The 20,102-nt window shown below is 42.1% G+C and overlaps 1 protein-coding gene across 2 annotated transcripts in view; it reads right to left on the bottom strand.

The window, feature by feature from the left end:
- Positions 1–20,102, bottom strand: part of KCNH1 (potassium voltage-gated channel subfamily H member 1) — a 297,899-nt gene that overhangs the window by 182,787 nt on the left and 95,010 nt on the right. For both annotated transcript variants that reach the window (XM_016158549.2, XM_016158548.2), the window contains exon 7: positions 2,663–3,092. In XM_016158549.2, coding sequence (XP_016014035.1) covers positions 2,663–3,092 — 430 coding nt within the window. The remainder of the gene's footprint in view (positions 1–2,662; positions 3,093–20,102) is intronic.

A 20,102-nucleotide genomic window follows, 5' to 3' on the forward strand; every position in this document is an offset into this window, starting at 1 on the left:
ATTTGTCCGAGCGTCACACGGAACGTGGAACAGCTGTAACTGTGACAGGCTGCCAAAAAGTGGCTGGTTTCTGAAGCACCTGGTCCCCGGAGTCTGTACCATAATCTTGTTCTTAAAACAACAACAACAAATAGGCGTACGAAAAGTTTCCAGCGCCAAAGCGCCGGCTTGTTAATGTTTAAGTGTTGGTGTGTCGGCGCAGAGAGGCTGGTGGACTGTTTCCTGAACACGGCGACACAGGTGGCTTCGTGGGACGAGCGAGGCCTCTAATTCAGAGGGGCCTGGATCCAACTCCTTTCTCTCCTGCTTACCAGCCCCACGTTCCTGGGGAAGTGAGGTCGCTTCTCGGAGCTTCCATTCCTTCCAAGATGGAGATGATAATCTCTCACATGTAGCATTCTTGTGAGCTCTAAGAACTGCGTGTAGAGCACTGAGCACAGTGCCTGACACACAAGTACTCAGGAAAATGTGTTACTGTGGCGGCACAATGCAGAGGTGGCCTCCTGTGCGTTACACTTTCTTTAAAGAAAAGGAAACATCGCCCAGCTCTGAGAAGGTGGGGAGAGGAAGAGGTGATAATCATTTGAGGTGTTCCTTAGAGGCTGTACCCAGGAAATACGCTCTCCATAGAAGAACAGTTTTGGGAAAACAAACTGCTTTCCCTCATTATATGCCACAAGAACTGTTTTTTTTTTTTTTTTCTTTTTTGTCTGGTAAATATTGCAAGGCCATCTTCTCACATTTGAAAGCCCTTGCGGAGCCCACAGATTGGGGCCCATATTCTAACTGACCACTCTTAGCAAAGTTCCTATAATGGATAGAATGCGGTATTTAGATTGACGAGATGTCAAATTGTCCCCTCTAAGAGGCAGAATTGTGCCCCGAGCACAGCGTATCTGAGTGCCTGAAGCCTCGCAAAAAATGCTGCAAGCACTGCCTAGAAATCTGGTGCTGTTAAGACTGAAATGGTTCTAGAAGAGCAAAGGTCTTAAATCCTTTTATGCCACATGACAAAGCACCTCAAATTCTAATTAAGCAAAAAGCAATTAGCCACCCACAGATACTTAACGTTATCTCCCATGGTCAGGCAATCATCTCTATTAAAACCCATTTTAAAGTAAGGAGCAAACCCAAAAAAGCTCCACGGGCACACGCTTCCCACAAATCAATTACCCCTCAGACATGTTCAGAGAAATACTCAGAGGCAGGTTCTATGCCTTGCAGAGAGGACTTTTGTGAAAGGATCGCGCCAGACATGGGGTGGTTGTTGAAAAAGAAAAAAATGGAAGAGGCCTGCAGCAAATGTGACGATTTGAGGTAACAAAATCCACTCTCAGAGGGGAACCCTGGATCTCTGGTGGGCTGGACAAAGCAAAACTAACTGAAGCCTCGGCGCTCCCTGGTCTTAGAATTCTCTGGTTGGTACAATAATCAGTGTGTCGCTCTAGCCTGAGAACCCTGAGAACCACATCAAACAAAAGGGCCGCTGCTGCCCGCTGGAACCAGAGCTCAGAGCCATCCCGGGTGACCAGATGACTGTCCAGACTGATGCTTCACGGGAGGACTGTCCTCTCCCGCGCCACGATTTGTCAATGAGTGCCAAGGAAGTACCCTCGGAGGGTTCGCCATGAGTCCGGTCCACTCATGTTCATGTGCTTTCCTCAGCCCAGTTAGGTCCGCTCCTCCCCTAAGGCTCCCTTTAGTGAAGGGAGCGTGCTGTCACCAGCCCGAGGCCATTACCGGAACTGGCAGTAGCAACAGCTACACAATGGTCAATGGGTAAGTGACCGAGATTTAAGCACCTTGCTCAAGGCTAGGGTTGTTTTTGTTTTTCAGTCCGGTCAAGTTAGTCCAATAACCTAGTACTTCTCAAATGAACAAGAGCCTTTCCCCCCCCCCCCCCATGTTTTGTTTTGTTTCGTTGGATTTGGAATATTTCTCAATCATCAAGCAAATATCAAAAATGTTGATCCAGATCAGCGCTGTCCAACAGAAATAAGATTTACAATTTTCCTGGGAGCCACATGTAAAACGGCAAAAATAAATGTGAAATAAATTGTAACTGAATATTTTATTCAACCCGCTATATCAAAAACATTATTATTGTACTATATAATCAATATGAGAGATAATCGATGCGATATTTCACATTCTTTTTGTGTACATCTTTTCTGGTGCCGTATCAGACTGCGCAGATCTAAGGCTATGTTGAAATTGACAGAGAAAGACTTTCACAATTCACTGTTCTATGAACAAGCAGTTTACCAAATTGTACGTGTAGCATGATCTCATTTGAACTTTATAAAAATCTACATCTATATGTTCAGATATAGATAGAAAATAATCTGTAAGAGAGAGACCAGAAGGTAATAGTAGTTATGGCAAAATTACGAATGGTCTTTATTTTCTACTTTGTGCTTTTGTAGTATTTTCTAAATTGCTTTGCTGTAAACACATACTTCTTTATCAGGAAAATTATAAAGCTAGTCTTAAAACAGACAAACGAACAAACAAACAAAACCTCTCCTTTATTTTAAGTTATCATACCCTGGATCCTGCTGGCACTGTAGCCATTACCCTATTTCCGGCTAACAGAAGGGATGGCCAAACAGTACACCCAGCCGCGGCCCCTCCCTCCAGCCCCAGCAACTGTAATACTTACAGCCGATCATCATGATGGCCACCGCAAAGATCTTCTCGATGTCTGTGGATGGGGCGATGTTCCCAAAGCCCACGCTGGTGAGGCTGGTCATGGTGAAATATAACGAGGAGATGTAGACGGAATTCTTGCTGGGACCGCCTTCCCACTTCCCTGAGCCAGACCCGTTAAACTGGTAAGGGGTGCCAATGTCCATGGCCAGTTGGTACAGCCAGCTGTTGTTGCGGATGGTCTTGGTGTCCTCATCGAAGATCTCATAGTCCCCGATGCTGTACCAAATGCAGGCCATCCAGTGAGCAGCCAGCCCGAACACACACACCAGCAGAACCAGCACTGCCGCCCCATACTCGATGTAGTGGTCCAGCTTGCGGGCCACTCGCCCCAGACGGAGAAGCCGGACGACCTTCAGAGAGCTGAACAGGCTGCTGATGCCCTGGAGAAGAGGAGCACAGCGTCAGGGTCAGGAACCAAAGACACCGCTCCAGCCCTCCGCCCCGCCGGGGCAGCTTCCTCCAGCATCGGGCATTTCCACCAGAGGCGATGTTACGCAACCCTTAAAAAACTGGTTTAAAATAAGTCACGGTATGGAGGAAGGCTCATACGTATTTGTATACTGATTCACAGTATAATTAGAATTTTATTCCAAGATGTATGGGAGGTTTCCATCGAAAAGCAAATAAAAAACAAAACAAATAAACTTAGAATTTTAACTTAATTATATTGTGCATAAGTATACAAATATATGAGGCATTTCTTCATATCGTAACTTATTTTAAAACAATTTTAAGGGTTGTTTAATATTTCATATTAAGTAATATGAAATATTTTAAGAGTTGCATAGTACTTATTTCACACTGTATAATATTTCATTCTAATTCTTTTGTGCATAAGCATACAAATATTTACGTGTTGAAAAATGGCCAGAAACATACATGGAAAGATGCAAAATATTAACAGTGGTTATCACTGCATTGTCAAGTTATGGAATTACAGAGAATTTTTTGTTATAGTTGTACATATTTTTGTTACATTTCTATATATTTTCTTAACTACTATCATTAAAATTATTCCTTTTATGATTAGAAAAATATATTTAAAAAATAAACACAGGTTTTAAAAAAGATAAAAATGAATTAAAGAAACAGCTAAGAACAACCGAGATTCTGTTTCCTCAGAAAAGTTACAAATTCTTGGAAGGCTACACTGCAGCTGTCAGGCCACGGGTTATACAATCAGACATCGATCAGGGAATCTCAGAGCTAGAAGGAGCCTTCTGGTGCCCCCTGGTCAAGCCTCCTTCCTCCCTTCTAGGTCCCACCAGGACAGGTATACCCTCCGAATCATAGTTCTTTAGGGAATAGCACTGCGGTAGTGGAACGTCAGACTGGAAATCTGGAAAATGGGGTCTGAGACCAACTTGCTATGCCAATTTGGACAATTCGGTTACTTCTCAGTTCCCACGTCTACACTTTGAGGGGATGGACTCAAGGCTCGCCAAATCTTCTCCAAACGCTAACCGACTCATCTCCGAAGGGAACTGAAACATATTACAGAAGCTACACCATCCCTAACCTTAAAACGCCTATGTTGCATGATTCCAAGGTATATATAGAGAGATTTCCATTAGCTTTCCTACTTCCATTAAGAAAACCAATGAACAAGCAAACAAAATAGAGACATTTCTTTGAATCAAGACTTGGTCCCCTTTACACAGCGGAAGTCCAAGCAGAGTGAATGATTTCTCACTATTTTAAACACTGGACAGCTGCCAAGTCACTGCTATTCTTTCTTGTCCCCCATACCCATAATGACAACCACCAAGGGTCAGGTTGTGCCACAGCCAGAAGGAAAGTGTGTAAATGCTTTCGGAGTCTCACCAGGGCTGCTGCTTCTTCCTGGTCACATGACGAAAATGCATTTCCCAAGCCTCATGGCATCTGGCTGGGTCTCTGGGACTAGCTTTCACTAATGGAACGTAAGGCAAAATGTCTATCACTTCCAGGCCACGGCAGCTAAAAGTAAATATACTTTCTCGACATGTTTCCTCTTCCCCTGACATGCCTTCCACATGAGGCTAGTGTGACCTTCAGGACAGTATCGAAGACAGAGGACGTACGTACGAGAGAAGCCTGAGTCCCTGAAAGACCCTCTCCCCTCCACCAATCAACTTGAATTGTATTGTGATATGAATGAAAAAAAAAAACTTTTGAAATAAGCCACTGAAACTGAGGGGGTATTTATTACAGTAGCTGTCATTACCCTTCCCCGACGGCTGAGCACAGAAACCTATGCAACATAGCCTTGTCAAGAAAGACCACAGCATCAGGTTGGCACTCAAATTATTTTTGTTGAGGTGAGGGTGAGGAAAGTGGGGCTTATTGTCCTTTAAAATAAAACAAATAAACAACAGTTTTGTAGCCATAAAACTTAAAACAAAAATAACCATTTCTTGTCTAACATATGGATAATGGATAATAATGACTTTTTCTATATCAAGGGACTATATCCACAGGGTAAGTTCATCCAAATTGCTAACTTTGACAAAATTCACCTTTGGCAAATTTAGACATAGGGTCATCGCAGGTATAGTTAGTTAAGATGAGGTCCTCCCTGGGTCTCCTTTTCCCTCCATGTGCTTTTCTCAAAAATCTACCATGCAGAGAAGACTGAGAAAATCCTTCATATTAAGATGCAAAAGACCGATGAGGGTAAATGAATATTATCTCTCTATAGGGTATTTGCATTTTAACAGAGGAAAACCAACTTCCAATAGTAGAATTAAAAGCACTGACAGCCTGGAAGAAGGAGATATTTTGGGAGGCCAAGGAGCCTTTTTGATGACTCAGAAATCAAACACTTGTAAGCAGCCACCTACTCTCCACCTCCTCATAAGGAGGTTCCTGAAATCATCTTTCAAAGCAGTTCTAGCTTGAAGCAGAACTTACTTCCCTGAGCAAAACTGCCTTGTCATTTTTTCCTCACTCATATTCAATTCAAAGCAAGATTTATGAAGAACCTACTATGTACTCCTTGTGCTAATGCTACAGGGAAGAGATTAAAACGATCTTATCTTTGACCTCTTGCTCACTACTGTACCTTCAGTGCCTGGAAGATGCTCGATAGGAAGAAAAGAGGGAGGAAGCCAAAGCACAATAACTGGTGAGAGAGGCAAGTTATGATCAGTGAAAAGATATCTCTACCGAATAGTCATAGAAGTTGACAGCTGAGAGGGAGCATAGAGGTCATCTTATAGTCCATCAACTCTGAAGTCCAGAATGGTTCTTTGGAGCTCCTTTAAGGAAAGGTCATTCAGCCTCTCCCTGAACTCTCCTCTTAACTGCTATCTTGAAGATCCCATTCTGTGGCAGTCATTCATGGAGATGAACGATTGGGCTCCTTTTGCCTTTCTCATCTCCCTCTGCTCCATCTCATCCCTCCTCCCTTCTCCATCCCTTCCCAGTGGCCACCGCAACACATGCAACCACTACCCAAAGGCCGTGCTATCCTCTAGCTATACTTGCCAGTCATCTTGAGCATCCCACACAGTGGATGCACATTTGCATCTCTGTGCCTACTCAGACTGGTCCCTCAGCCCAGAATGCTCACCTTGCCCATTTCTATCAGCTAGTAGCTAGTTATCTTTCAGGCCTGCCACTACTATATGAGTCGTCCTTCAAGCCTGCAGCTACCTCCACCCTAAAGCCTTCCATGACTACCCTGTAGTCACAATCACTCACTCCTTCATCTGTCATGGCAATCTGTATCCACTATCACTTGAACACATTGCTTTGCATTATGGTTTCCTGTAGCCATTTCCTCAACCATGACAGGAACTACATCTTCCTGAAGACACAAGCCACTTGATATGCAATTTAAAAGCATATTGGACTGAACAGTGTCTCCTCGAATTAGTGTCTTTTCCAGAACCTCAGATGTTACCATATTTAGAAATAGGGTCATTGCAGGTATAGTTAGTTAAGATGAGGTCATACAGTGGGTCCTTAATCTAATATGACTGGTGTCCTTGCAAAAAGAGAAGAGACGGATATCGAGAGAGAACGCCATGTGACCAATGTTGCCACTGGAGTAACGTAATTCAAGCCAAGGATTAGAGGCAACACCAGAAACTAAGAGAAAGGCACGGAACGGATTCTCTCCCAGAGCCTTCAGAGAGAGAATGGCCCTGCTGACATCTTGATTTCAGATTTCCAGCCTCCAGAACAGTGAGAGAATAAATTTCTGTTGTACTAAGCCACCCATTTTATGGTAATACATCATGGCAGCCCTGGGAAACTAATACACCATCATAGGGTCTAAAACCTTTTTGGAAAGGGTCTCAAACATTTTCTAAATTACATCGAAGAGTCTGGATTTTTTTCCCTCATTTTGAAACAATTTAAAATAAGCACTTCCTCACTGTAGTATCTGTATGTACACTGATACTCTATGACACCGTCTCGTGTAAGTTCTCTCTTATTGTATAACAGCTGGAATTCTAGCTGTTTAAAAGCATTTCAAGCTATTAATTTGTTTTTTTTCTTATTGTGCTGAAATTCAGTAGATGTGATAATAAAACTGAATACTCAAACTTTTATTTTTTCTTATATAATTTTGGTATGCTAAAAATACAATAACACCGTATTGCACTTTTCCAGTGACTTCTTGTATCAAGAAACCTACCTCATATTCCAAATAGTTCCAGAGAGTTCTTTATCACTACCTCAAGAAGAACCAAGAATTTCAAGTTGAGCCAATATGGAGGAAGAGATGGTGAGAACCTGAACTGGTAAGCTCATCACTGACGGCCAACAACTATGACTGGAAGGAAGCCTTCTGAAATCTAACTCACCTCGGTTGTGTGATATCAATGCAATTCAAATTGAGATGGACATTTAGCAATTATTAGAAGCATCTGTGTGTGTGAACTAGCAAGTTTTACCTATTCACCCAGACTAAAGAAATCATTTTGTTAATTTGGGCTCTACCTTGCCTTTTCAACTAGTCAGACAATTTTCAACAATTTTCTGCTCAATTTTTTTCTGCCATAGTTTTGGAAATAACACTGTCACAGACCAATGACAGTGTGCTACTGAAAAGAACTACTCAGTCTTTCAGGCTCTGGAATGGTTCCCCCAGGCATCCAGGTCTATGTGGTGCCATGATGGCATTCGTAGCAAATTCTGCAGGTAACTTTTTATTATTATTATTGCTTTCAACCTTACATTACTCATGATTATTCTCCTCCCGCATCCTCCTCCAGCTAAAGGTCTCCTTCACACGCTTCCCTCTAGGTCTTCTGGAAAATGTCTTCAGGTATAAAGAAATTCCCAGCCTCGATTTTGTCATGGAATGTTCCAGCACCTTCTTGCTTTAGTTTAAATCCAGTTCTCCCCAACACCCTGTTTCTCCCCACGCTCTCCCTTACATTCTATAGTTAGGAGTAGGGAGTTTTCAATCTCCACACGTGAATTGTCCAAACAAGAGCTGTTTGGTTCTCAAATAACAACTCCCCAGCAATCCCGCCTCCTCATTACTGTCATCTGATTATTGATAGCTAATATCTTGACTTACAAATATGCCAGAACCTGGATTTAATCTTTTCATTAATTATCCCATTTATCAACTGCTTAGCCCTTACCTTTCATCCCCTGAACCTCTGCACCTGGCTTTCTAGCCCATTTCCTGCTATCAACACAGGAAACTTTAATGTCCATGGGGACAGAATCATTCAATACTCCCTTGCAGCTAATATGTGAGCACATGACCGTGTATCTACCCACTGGAGACACCCACCGACTCTCTCCAGATTTCCTTTCCTTTCCCATCATACTAGACCCCGTTACATTACTTCAATTACTCTCTCCCTACCACCTTCACAAACTCTCTCCTTACCCTACTGCCAGCACAGCATGGATCCAACGGCATGGACTGGGCCATCATTTCCATAATCAGCTGGGTCCCCAGATGCTTGTCACCCACCCTTTTCCTCTTCCTTGAACAATCCTCTTTCCCCTTCCCATCAATAGATATTCCAAATCTTCACTATTCTTTTCAAGATCCCAGCTGATCTATATCCTTTTCATTCTCAGCCCAAAGTATCACCTGATTCACAGAGAAAGTGGAGGCCATTAACATCAACTCTGACTCTACGTTCCATCTTCACAAATAAAAGAAAGTGCATTTATACCATCATTTTCTACTGTGCCGAAACCCATTCCTCCACCCACTCAGGGGCATCATTCCATCAACTATCCACACTTCTCTCTATTCCCTCCCTTTGTCTTTAAATCTCCTTTTTACAGACTAATTTCTCTTAGGCTATAATCATACCACTGTTTCAAGTTCTATGCACCTCTCCAAATATATTAGCTCTCCTTCTCTTCCTAAAACTATAATCAAGACACAATGGCTCAATTTCCTCATTTCCCATTCATTTCTCACCCCCACTACAATCAGATGTCCATTCAAACCACTTCTCAACATTTACTGTCTTGAAGGTCACCACTTACCTTCTAATTGTTATATCTTCAGCATTTGACATTCTTCATGGCCCCACAGTATCTAAACTGTCTTTCTGTTTTTGAGGAATCACCACCTTACAAAGTAGAGCTTTGTCTCCCACCCAAGAAGATGAAGAAACCATATTTCTTCCTTCTCCAACCTCCCTTGCATATGAGAGCACATGACCTCATATCTACCCACTAGAGACACCCGCCCCAGTCATTGACTGGTATCTCATGGAGGAACTACTCAGAAGCCTTTTTGCAGCATCACACAGTTATGAGAGGCAAGCAGTAGCTCTGGAAAGTGGTACCCAGGGTCCACTGATTGCAGTGTCAGCACTGCACATTGCGAGTCCATGTTCAGTAGCAACAGCAATGGTTTATTCACAGAACCAGCTTTTCAATATGATTTGTGCATTGTTCCTTACCATATAGCCTCCAAATGTTTTCCTGGTCTTTCCAAAAATTCTGTGAGTACCTAGCATCATTTTAATAAACTTTTCCCTGCATTCATTAGCCAAACTTGAACCCTGACTACAACAATATAGAATGAACTCTCCTCCCTTGGTTCCCACAACACCTTTCTTTTTAATTATTCCCTAAGGCATTGTTCTTGGACTTTTTTCTTCTCAAAATACTCCTTTTCCTGGGCAGCTCTATCCATTAATGTGGCTTTAACCACCATCTATACACTAAGAATCTGTAAATCCATCTTTCCGAACCAGACATTTCTCCTGATTGTAGGACTGCTATGAGCATGTCATTGAAGTTTCACAGTTTGACATGTCTAATCCTCAATCCATCTCCTAGTGCTCAGATTGGAGAACATGCCACAGGTCTATAGTCTCCCAAGTAAAAAGCTAGGTGTCGTCATCTTAGTTGGCTATGCCAATCTTTCTTAACTGAAAGTTCTTTTTGGAAGGGTGATATTAAGGAATATCAGTAATCCCACACATAATTTTGCTGCCATTTGTATAAAAATAGAAAACAAACATTTTTTTTTTTGTCTATGCATATAATATCTCTGGAATGTACATAAGATACTAGAAATACTGATTGTCTCAGGGAGGAAGATTCTTCACTATATACACCCTTTTGAATAATGTATCATGTATATTATAGTTTATCTAAGTTTTAAAAAATTAAATTATATAAATAATTGAATATAAGTTTAAAAGTATGATACAGCCCTGCTTAGAATCATCCAACGGTTCCCATTGCCTTCTGGATAAAATTCCATTAGTTTAGCAAATAAAGTCCTTTGTAATTTTATTTCTGACAGCCTCATCTCTCACTGCTTCCCTCCTAGGCATCCCTCTGCTTTAATCATATCAAATTATTTGTCATTCCACAATCACACTGTCCCCTCATGCCTTCACATATGTCGTTCCTTCTGCCTCAAATACTATTCCGCTGGTTGTCTGCCTACCAAATCCTTACCGATCCTAAAAACATTTCTCAATACCCTAGTGATAGGACAAGTCACATATTTATTACTAAAATTGTCACCTTATCAAGTATACAAGGAGTTTGCCTTTTACAATAAACATTAGAGTAAATTCAAGCTTATCCCTATAATAGTATTGCTCTCTCATTTGACTTCCAATGTGTTTTCCTGACTTGTAGAGAAAGGTGTGTAGATATAGTAGCACCCTAGAACATGTCAATCAGATGTCACATGCAGGAACATAATCTACTATGTGTGTCTCTGATGGTTAATTTTATGTATCAACTTGACTGGGACACAATGGTACCCAGATACTTGGTTAAATATTATTCTGAGAGTGTCAGTAAGGGTGTTTCTGGAGTGACATTAACATTTGAATCAGTAGACTTAGTATAATGGATGGCCCTCCCTAGTGTGGGTGGGCTTCATCCAACCCATTGGAGACATAATTAAAACAAAAATGGAGTAAAGGAGAAGTTGCTCCCCCTGCTTCATTGTTGTTGAGCTGGGACATCGATCTTCTCCTGCACTCAGCCTAGAACTTACACCATCACCACTTTCGGGTTTCCAGCTTGCAGATGGCGGATCATGAGACTTCTCAGTCTCCATAATCATATAAGATACATACGTACGTACATACATATGTGTGTGTTTCTTTGTAGAACCATGACTAATAGACTGTCTTGATAGAACAAAGGTTGAGAATTGCTAGTCTAAGACTCAATGCAAAGTCATCTCTCTGTGATGCCTCCCTTGACACCCATGGGGAGAGTTCAACACACTCTCTGCTAGACTCCCATGATGGGTCTTTGATTCATTCTTTTAACACATACTTATTGAGGCACACATGATTTCAAGCACTGATAACAGATCAGTGATAAACAGCCGAAATCCTCATCCTTCTGGAACTTTCATTCACTTGGGGGAGACTGGCAATAAATAGAAAAAAATAGATAAAATAAATAGTACACTATAAGATAACCAGATGAAAAATTAAGCAGGAAATGAAAATAAGGAGTGTCAGGAAGAGGGGGTGATGGTCGGTGTTAAAGAAGGTTGTGAAGGAAAACATCACTGAGATCTTGGCTTTTAAGTAAAGGCCCCGTGGAAATGAGATTGTGAACCATGGGAGGATCTAAGGGAAGCATGTTCCAGACAGAAGTATTGGCAAGTACAAAATGTCCTAGGGTAAGATTGTCACACTGTCTTTATATTAAGTTGACAGTCTCTTGAGGTCAGGAAGCATACCTTCAGTGAGAGTAATTAACATTTACTGAGTGCCAGGCATGACGAGGGACTTTATAAGCATTATCTCACTTACTCCTCTTAACCTTGTGAGGTAAGTATATTATATACCCAACTTACAGGTGAAGAAACTGATGATATCATTTGTCTAGTATCACACTGGTAGGAAGGGGCAGAGCTGGAATGTGAACCCTGATCAACTGACTGCCAAATATAGGCTCTTAACACTTTGCTCTAATGATCCCACATTTAGTCCCCCATCTTTAGAATTCTAGCTCCTTGCAGATACTCAATAAATGTTTGCCGAATGGAAACTTACAGTGAGACAAGAAAGTTGTGACAGTAATAAATCCAGTGGCCTGCTGTAAGGATGTCCCACTTTATTAACAGAGCTTGGCTCGTTTGCTGTCTTTAAAACAGAGATGACTTCAAGAATAAATGTTTCATGACGGCCCACCATGCTGAGAACTGCAGATCTATTTCAACTACATAATGAAATAAACCAGATTTTATTGGAAGTAACTCACTGAAGCTTAAATATAATTTGCTGCCCTTCTAGTGCCTCAACATTTTACTTTAAGCTTCTTTAATTCAATTTAGCAATCATTTCCTGAAAACCCAGTACAGGAAGACACAGTCAAGAGTGACCAATGATCGAAAAACAAGGACAATTCAGCCCCCTGCCCTCAGGTTGACTACAATCGGGCCAAAATATAATAATAATAAATAAAATTTAAAAATTTAAAAAAAAACAGCCTGTAGATGACTGCAATGCAGTGGCAAACACAAGTTATCTGCCACTATAAAGACTGACTTAGCACAAGTACTACAGCTGGGCATAAAGGGAATTCTTTTCTAGTTCATTTAACCGGTCTGTTGACCATATTCGAGGAAGACTGTGGTTACCGAGTCTAAGGGAGAACTTGCAAACTTCCATTTGTTTAATTCAATAATATAACCAAAAATCATATCTGCAGTCTCCATATAAAACCATGAAAGAAATTTAGAAATATTGCTTAAGCTCATCCACTTTCTTTTTGTTTACAATTCAAACCATAAAATAAACTGCATATTCAGTTGTGATATTATACATCAGGCTCTTTTTCTTTCTAAAGGTGCTGAAAATTGAAATTTGTATCACTGGCCATATAAAAATCCAAAGGATACAGAACAGAGAATCTGGTCTTCTCAAACCATGTCTCTGGCTTTCTCAGAATAGTAATCTCAGGTTTAATTCTTCTAGAGAAGTAAAAGGAATCCAAGCAACCTGGACAGAACTTTCGCTCATAATGAAGGCAGCAATAAAGTCATGATGTGCCCGTAGCTCTGACACTGATGCAGAATTAGCCATGCCTTTAATTTGGTTAAGGTTAATTTGATTTAAATTCTCAGAGATAACAGTATGTCAGGGTCTGGTGTAGGTGAAAATCTCAATGACCTTCAGGAGGGTTGTGTCTAGGAGCTATTAACCTGGGGGTCTGGACATTTGGTCCACTGACCACTGCCTGGCCAGCACAGATGTTAGAAAAGCATCACCCCAACTAGTAACACATGAGGACATGGCCGAGGCCTCCTGACCACATGATAACGCTCTCTATTTAACAAACAGAACAGCAGCGGGCCATTCCCTACGCAGTCTGATTTGGCTTTAAAAGACACATTCCCCAGCTTCCACCCCCAAACATAATCCACTTCGGTCTCGTCCTCACTCCAAACTAAGCTTTGAGTAAAAATGTAGGAGCCCCTATGAGCTATAAAGAAGCCCCCATATGTGTAGCCTTCTGACCAGAACTGGGACTTTGTAGTATGGCCTTGAGACCACCAAAGTGGCAAAGGAGGTTCAAGCAGCTGGTTCGGATGTACAAAAGGTGCCCCCGAATTTGGGGAGCCTGGCAGCGCAAATAACAGGCCAGTGGGTCTCTAGAGTAGGCCATGGCTTAGCACCAGGACTCTTCTGGGTGTGACTGACACATAGGGTACTGAGAGAGAGGAGGGAGAAACAGAAGACTTAAGACAGCATGGCCCTAACTTCAGGGATTCCTAAATTTCAGGCAATAAGGACACCCTTTCAGCTAAAAGGAGGGTCAGAGCTTCACTTTTAATATGCTTTAACTCTGTCTCATCTTCACAGATAGATAGAAGGCCCCCGAAGACTATTTCTCCTTAGAGTTTCAGCAGTGAGTGGTGCTAGAACCACAGTTATTCCAGACTCTTCCATTTCAGGAAGCAACTGCCACACACAGAGCTCTACTCTGCTGCCATCTGGTCCTCTGAGGATATATCTCTGTAGGAATGTTCTAAAGAAAAATTATGACTCCTTTAAGAGGCTTCTGGTAAATAGTTATAAACTTTCTAGAAGCGGGCAGAAGTACGTAAGGATAGTCACCATTCTGCATAGTTAAAATAACCAGTAACTACAACTTTTGGAAATAAGAGAAGTCATAGAGGAAAAAAACTGTCGTCTTGTTAGAAAAAAAAAAGTTCACTATGAGGAGTCCTATGCATTTCCAAAGCCACATGAGGGACTCAGGCTTGGGGCCAGGCCCTGCCTCTGCACACTCTTACTAGCTCTCTGACCCCAGTAGGTCACCCAACCTCTCTGGGCTTCATTCCATCACTTGTAAAGAGGGGCAGATGCATTTGTACAGGGTTAATGCTCACATAAGTATTAGTTGTTACAAAGAGGTGGTCACCTTGGTCTCCGCCAGCTGTAAAAATCCAGTTCCCCTACCAACCCCAGAGAGAGAGAGGGAGTCAAAAGGGGAGAAATTATTTGCCTTCAGTGAAAAGGAGAAAAAGGATCTGAATTGTCAGAAAGAAGTCATCTTTGGGCGAGGACTGATTAAGGGGAGATCGGGGGACGGGGGAAGGAAATGCCCCCTCTCTGAAAAATTGAGAACGAGTAGTCAAGGGGTTTTGACCAAAATAGCTGTGTAAGCTGAAGGAAAGTGGGCAGGGAGCCTGGCCTTGTGCTTCTGGGCACACAAACCCAAGGGTAGGAAAAAGTCAATTTCATCTGATCAAGATATAAAAGGCTAAGAATACTTGAAATAGTGAAAACTAATAGAATACAATTTACACCTAGGTATTTGTATTTCTAAACTTGCTTTAAAAGGTCTAGCATTTCATTGGCTACAATGATTAGAAATTATTAAAATAACATGCCACTTAGACGTTTATTTTCATGGAAAAGTTGTATGTAGACCCTGACCTGTCAACTCTACCCTGCTAGTAGGAACTGATAGCAACAATAATTTATTAAGCACTTGCAATACGTCAAGTAGTCCTAACTTTGAGTCTTATATGTATAACTCAATTCTTACAACTGCCCAATAGGATATATGGTATAATTCTCCTCCTTTTATATGAATGTACGGATTTTTTATGAATTGACCAATGAACAAGTAGTCATGAAGGATGATGATTTGTGTGTTGATTGCAATCAGATTTTTTAAAAAATAAACTCTTCTGTGGCTATTCCAAAGACTCGAAGCAACCTACTATTTTCCTCCATTCGCTCAAGAGGTTCCCTCTCCACAAAGCCAAGAGCAAATAGGCTATGTATATCTACAGCAAGTAGAAGAATGAAAAAGTAGAAAACAGAAGTAGTGGTAGAATAAAAAGATGATACCCCTTCCATTGCCTAAGGACTATTGCCACGAAAAGCTTAGATTGCGACTGAGCTGTATTTGTATAGAGCAGGGACTCTGGGTACCTAAAAGGTGACCTGCAGACAGTAAGGATGGCATTCTAGGGCTATCTGGGGCAGCACCTCGTGTAAATTCCATGGAGAACCTGTAGATATGTGGTTCCCACACTTCCCAGGCCCAGGGGCAGGAAGCTGGTCTCAGTTCTTTAAGTGTTGTTTATTATTCACATGAATTCACCTCAGAAGTGTAACAATATGGGCATAAAGACTTCCCAGACCCTCAGACTCACCCCAGGCAAAGCCACTGATACTCAAAGAGGGGACAAGATTGACCCCAAAAGCCAGTGACCAAGCTGGGGCCACTCCGCAGGTCTCCCAACCCTCACATGGTTCACAGAACTATAATGAGGCTACAGCAAAATAATTCATAGGGATATCTTCAGGAAAGTTAAAATCAAAAGCTCTCTAAGTGAGTGCTGGTGGCAATGGTGGTATTATTTAGAAATGGTTTTTAAAGTCATGATGCATTTATAGATAGTAATTGAAATTCCTTCCTGGTGATGCCAGGACATAAACCCATGCTTGTAGAGAGCAGAGCTCTCAGCGGCAAAGGCCCTCCAGGCAAGCAAACAGAGCTGCAGGTCCCCAGACCAGAAAGCAGATGGCCGAGGAGGCTGCCAAAGGGTGGGACCGCTAAACGGCCCAGATCGAAATGGAGGGCTGAGGACAGAAGGCTCAGCTCAGGAGTCCTGGATCACAGAACGTTAGGTCAGGAGGGGACCCCGGGGATCGCGAAGCCCACACCCCTCATCTTATGGATAAGAAAACGAAGGTGCAGGGAGGACTCGCTGTACCCGTGGAACACGGATTCCCCAGTCTCCCCTCTCCGGCCACTGGTAACCCCTAACCTACTTCTGTCTCTGTGAATTAGACAACTCCTCATGTAAGCTGAATCACACAATATTCGTTCTGTTGTGTCTGATATTTTTCACTCGGCATAATGTTTTCGGGGCTCATTCATGTCATAGCATATGTCAGAATTTCATTCCTTTTTGTGGACAAATATTATTCCACTGTGCGTATGTGTCTCATTTTGTTTATCCATTCACCTGCTCATGGACACTAGAGGTGGGTCCATTTGTTGGTTGTTATAAATAATGCTGGTATTAACACTGGGGCACAAATATCTGTTGGAGGCCCTGGGCTGCAATATTTTAAAATTTTTGTTTTAAACATTATCCCTTGGTTTTCATAAAATAACTGAAAATGTCTTGGAGGAATCACATCACGAAGGTCAGACTTTATATCTCTCAGTCTGGTCTGGGAGCGGGTACTGGTGTCCCTAGGCACAGCTTGTACTTTCCGGGGTGGGGGTCAGGGGGCGGGGACTAGGGAGTTCTGGGCCAGAAAACAGCCCTGGGATGCCCGGTCTGGTCCTGGAGGCCCAGGAGCACAGACGCCTGCCTCGGGGAGACCAGGTGCCCTCCCCTCCCCTACTGAAAGCCCAGAAGCAAAACCACGTTTCAGAATCGGAAATCTTCCATTTGCTTCACTGTGCTGCCAAACCTGGGGCACTGGCTTGCAAGACAATCACTGAGACACTCCTGTGTTTAAAAACTCCTGTATTATTACTCAGCCAACTTTACATAAAGATATATACCGTGCTGCCTTCTCTGGAGCATCAACTACAACCCAAAAGACAAGTCTCGCAATAAACAAGGGAGCATAATGTCCCCAAATGTGTGTTTTGTTCTCCACCTGGACTTTTCTCACTCACTCGTCCAAATTTCCACCCCTTTTCAGTAAAAACCAGCTCAAACAACATCCCTGCCATGAAGCCTGGTCTGAATCAACTTCTTCTCTGCCCTACTCCCCCCTCTATAATTAATCTCTTCTCGTTGAATTTCCATTTTGTACCATTATTATTGCATTCACTGCGATCTCTCTCTCCGGACATTAATACATGGGAAAAAATCTGAAAGATAAAAACACCCATTCCAGAAACCTGGATGTCATCTTTGGTTTTATTCCTCCTTCTCTCTTACCTGCCACATACAAGCAATCACGCAGTTCTGCTAATTTTGCCTTTATTTGTTTCTGGAACCAGTCTGAGTTTCTCCATCCACACGGTCGTGGTAGTCTCTCACCCGGATTGCTGTACCAGCTGCCCTCACTGGCCCCTTGCCTCCAAGCTTACCCCATCTAATTTATTCTCCATGCTGCAACTTGATTATTCTCTCTAACAAGCAATTCTGATTGCACTCCTCTCCTGCTCAGGCTCTTCAGGGCCCTAATGATATAGTCCATGCTTCCCAGTGGCCACACAGGCCCTCATGACTGGCCCCTACCTGCCCCTCCTGCCTTCTCTATGCCCACCTTCTCATACCTACACTCCAGCCACACTGAACAACTTGAATTCCTCAGACGCGCCGGGTCTGTCTTACTACCTGCCTCTCACATAGACTGGTTCCCTGCCTGAACCGATGTCTCCTCCCACTGTCTTCCTCTTCCTCCTTTTCACCTGACCAGCTCCCCACTTGTCTTCATGGTAAGACTCCTCTGAGCTCCCAGCCAAGGTAGCCCGCTCCCAAGCATCCTGCAGCCATCCCCGCTGGACTCACCACTGCGCAACACCCTGGCCAGCTTACCTGCCCCCTCACCATCCCATACATGACTGTTAGCTTCTTAAGGGCAGGGACTCCCTCTATTTCAAATTACCAGAACCTACCTAGCCCTGCCCGGGACTAACAGGAGCCCCACATAATAATTACTAAATGACTAAAAATTAGATCAGCCTCTGAGGAGGCAGCTTCTGGACAAGGGTGAGACCACCTGTCAACCCCTGTACTCACAGCTGTGTCCCTACCCCATTCATACCACTGGGGTTCTCTACTGAAAATCAAATGTCAAAACAAATCCAAATTCTTCCCCTTATAATAAATAAAAGACAAAATAGGTCATATACATGATGTTCACTGAGACACTACTGGTAAAAGGGAAGAATTGGGGACAACCTATGCATCCAACAATAAAAGAACTGTTCATTAAAAATAATTTATATTAATTTGGGGAAAATCATGTAATTATCAATAGACAATATTATCAAGTAAAACAAATAAGAGATTTGGGGTCAGAAATCCTGACTTTACTTGCTTGCGATCTGTGTGACCTTGAGCACATCACTTAGTCACGATGACAGGTCAGTGAATGGGAGCATTCCCTCTTATCACACAGTAATGGATATAAGGCATCTTAATGCATTTAAAGCACTGCACAAATACAAACTCGTTCAAATTATAATTATAATGACTATTACCAAAAAATGTTTATGACACAAAGTGAGAAAAGCCACATAAGATTGTCTCCCCTATTCTGAGGGGGATTCCTTCCAAGACCCCCCAATGGATGCCTGAAACAATGGATAGTACTGACCCCTATATATGTTTTTTCCTATACATTCATATACACATTCCTTAAATAAAGTTTAACTTATAAATTAGGTATGGTAAGAGATTAAAAACAATAACTAATAATATAGAACAATTCCAACAATATACTATAATAAAAGTTATGTGAATCCTCTCTCTCTCTCTCTCTCTCAATGGCTACTAAGTGACTAATGGGTGAGTAGTGTCTACAGTGTGGATTCGCTGAACAAAGGGATGATTCACGTCCCAGAAGGGACAGAGTGGGATTTCATCCTATTGCCCTGAACTACATAAAACTTACTTACAAATTGTTTATTCCTGAAATTTTTCAGTTAACATTTTTGAACCACAATTGACCAAAGGTAACTGAAACCATGGACAGTAAAATCACAGATAAGGGCTTTACTGCACAAACATGTGTTCAACTATGTAAACCGTGTGTACATTTAGATGAAGACTGGAAGGAAGTAGGCAGAAATGAAAGATTAGTGAGTTAGGGCAGGGGTCAGCTAACATTTTCTATAAAGGGCCACGTAGCAAATCTTTCAGGCTTTGTCAGACACATAGTCTGCCATGACTACTCACCTCTGCCCACTGTAAGCCAAAGCAGCTACAGACAATATATTAACAAAGAAGCATGTCTGCATTCCAATGGAATTTTATTTATGCACACTGAAACTGGAATTTTATATCATTTTCACATGTTGCAAAATATTCTTCTTCTCCTTTGACTTTCTTCAACCATTGCAAGATGTAAAAACCACTCTTAGCTCACAGGTCATAAAAAAAAACAGGTGGTAGGCTGGATTTGACACACGGGCCAGTTTGCTGATCCCTGAGTTATGGTATGTATATTTCCTTTTATTAGAATTTTCTTTATTGTTACATGATTTTTATATTTAAAGGGGAAAAAAAAGATACCATGAATTCCTTGGGGTCTGCCAAAACCATTCAAAATTGGCCAAGCCCAGATTCAAACATGAGTCAGCTGGCCCTCACTTCCTTTCCAAACTCGTCCCATAACAAGCCATCACTATCCTTGAAGTCTAGTCTCACCTCTCCTTGGAGACCCCAGTACATGACTTTCTGATTCCTCAGCTTTGGCATTTCAAGTCCCCTCCTAATGTGATAACTGATTTCCTCAAGACCAAACTCTAGGCTCACTTTCTCC

This window comes from Rousettus aegyptiacus, unplaced genomic scaffold (assembly GCF_014176215.1).
Source record: "Rousettus aegyptiacus isolate mRouAeg1 unplaced genomic scaffold, mRouAeg1.p scaffold_m13_p_17, whole genome shotgun sequence".
Lineage (NCBI taxonomy): Eukaryota > Metazoa > Chordata > Mammalia > Chiroptera > Pteropodidae > Rousettus > Rousettus aegyptiacus.